A 2500-nucleotide genomic window follows, 5' to 3' on the forward strand; every position below is an offset into this window, starting at 1 on the left:
CGCTACTGACACGAAACAGCAACACAAGTTGCAGAACTTTATATTCAGTTAGAAGACGACCCGTCATGGCGAGGCAGAAGCTAGCCAGCAAGAACATGAGGTCTTCGACTCGGTGTGTGTTCATCAGCAACACAATACACTGTCTCGCACGAGCCGGACACACACATGTTCAGGGGGAGGCAGTGGGGACCTGAAGAAAACTAGAAACAGCTGTGACTGTATTATTAAATGCACCCACCCTACTTTGCTATGAGCACATCGCCGGCTCACGTAGCCAAGTAGGCCTCAGTGATTCTGTCCTTATTACCAGCACTTCCTACTCATGCTTATCACCAATACTTATTACCAATACTTGCTACTAATACTTATTACTAATCCCATACTCCTTCTCTCACAGACACGTGTGGTAGTAACCCCCCCCCCCTGCCTTGCTCCTGAGTGTGTGCCGGCGGTCTGGATGTCTTTAGTCAGAATCAGAAACACTTTATTTGTCGTTTCATTTCATGCACTCATGCACATGAAATGAAGCGAAACATCGTTCCGCCAGCCCGCAGCAGTGCAGCACAAAGACAAAACCACACATCCAAGAACACACATATGCGGACTAACGCACATATCTAAACTAAACAACAACAACAAAATCACTGTCCAGGAGAACCAACGCCAGCCAGGATGACTGTGGGAACTGCCGGTCTGCATGGGCTAGCAGTTAGCTTAGCCTGCCCCGCTTCCCTGTCCTGTCAGACCGCCCTCGGTGTTATTTCTTCGGGCACAGCTCCAGGCAGGGCCGTGGTCCCCGGGCCCACAGGACGCAGCAGACCAAGCTCTCCCAGCCGATCCAGCGCCAGCTCTCCCAGCCATCAAACCAAGACACACTTAGACGCAGACGTGGACAGACACTGCATGGACGGTACTGGGGGAGGCCGCCGCAAACGTGAGTTTGCGCCGCCATCTGCCCACACTGGAAGTGGACTGGCCTCCTTGAAAGGAGGTGGGTGAGTTCGGTTGTTTTGCTGACGACACACACATTCAGCTGGAGTTGTTATGTAAACACAGGGGCCACGGCGGCAGAACTGAAGTGGACTTACCGAGGTTGCAGTCTGACTTTGCGGCTTCTTCTCTCCATTCTGTCCGGGATGTAGAGTCAACCGGAGACGTCTGATTGTCCTCTGGGAGAAAAATAAGAGACAGGCACAAACAAAACGGTTTCTGAATATGGCTGAAAAGTTTAGACAGGATCCTACAGACCTCCATCCTCCATAACCAGACGTCTACTCTGACAGAAGGACGAGGAACGTTTCTGCTTCGGAAGCGGTTTGATGGCTTGTGTGCTGAGCAGCAGCAGCAGGTTGAAATGTCTGCAAACTCTTATTTTCGATGGTTTGGTGCGAAGGAGCAACGAAGAAACCTGGTTATTGCTTCATGGGGTCGCTGGTTATCTGTTACTGAGTTAGTCACGCATGACTGAGTTAGTCCAGCATGACGGAGTTAGTCCAGCCTGACTGAGTTAGTCCACCGTTACTGAGTTAGTCCAGCCTGACTGAGTTAGTCCAGCGTTACTGAGTTAGTCCACCGTTACTGAGTTAGTCCAGCCTGACTGAATTAGTCCACCGTTACTGAGTTAGTCCAGCCTGACTGAATTAGTCCAGCGTTACTGAGTTTTCGGCATTACTGAGTTAGTCCAGCGTTACTGAGTTAGTCCAGCATTACTGAGTTAGTCCAGCCTGACTGAGTTAATCCAGCCTGACTGAGTTAGTCCAGCCTGAATGAGTTAGTCCAGCCTGACTGAGTTAGTCCAGCATTACTGAGTTAGTCTGGCATTACTGAGTTAGTCCAGCGTTACTGAGTTAGTCCAGCATTACTGAGTTAGTCCAGCATTACTGAGTTAGTCCAGCCTGACTGAGTTAGTCCAGCCTGACTGAGTTAGTCCAGCATTACTGAGTTAGTCCAGCCTGACTGAGTTAGTCCAGCCTGACTGAGTTAGTCCAGCATTACTGAGTTAGTCTGGCATTACTGAGTTAGTCCAGCGTTACTGAGTTTTCGGCATTACTGAGTTAGTCCAGCGTTACTGAGTTAGTCCAGCCTGAATGAGTTAGTCCAGCGTGACTGAGTTAGTCCAGCATTACTGAGTTAGTCTGGCATTACTGAGTTAGTCCAGCGTTACTGAGTTTTCGGCATTACTGAGTTAGTCCAGCCTGAATGAGTTAGTCCTGCCTGACTGAGTTAGTCCAGCCTGAATGAGTTAGTCCAGCATTACTGAGTTAGTCCAGCGTTACTGAGTTAGTCCAGCGTTACTGAGTTAGTCCAGCATTACTGAGTTAGTCCAGCCTGACTGAGTTAGTCCGGCCCGAATGAGTTAGTCCAGCATTACTGAGTTAGTCCAGCCTGACTGAGTTAGCCCAGCATTACTGAGTTAGTCCAGCGTTACTGAGTTAGTCCGGCTATAAACGGGTTAATAAGACACAATGAGAGCGAAAACACCGCCTCATGTCAGCAGCTG

General features: G+C 49.5%; 1 protein-coding gene across 1 annotated transcript in view; it reads right to left on the minus strand.

Moving 5' to 3' along the window:
* Window positions 1–2500, minus strand: part of myzap (myocardial zonula adherens protein) — a 30074-nt gene that overhangs the window by 26948 nt on the left and 626 nt on the right. Inside the window, exon 2 of the mRNA XM_056278453.1 lies at window positions 1089–1169. Coding sequence (XP_056134428.1) covers window positions 1089–1169 — 81 coding nt within the window. The remainder of the gene's footprint in view (window positions 1–1088; window positions 1170–2500) is intronic.

This window comes from Lampris incognitus, chromosome 4 (genome assembly GCF_029633865.1).
Source record: "Lampris incognitus isolate fLamInc1 chromosome 4, fLamInc1.hap2, whole genome shotgun sequence".
Lineage (NCBI taxonomy): Eukaryota > Metazoa > Chordata > Actinopteri > Lampriformes > Lampridae > Lampris > Lampris incognitus.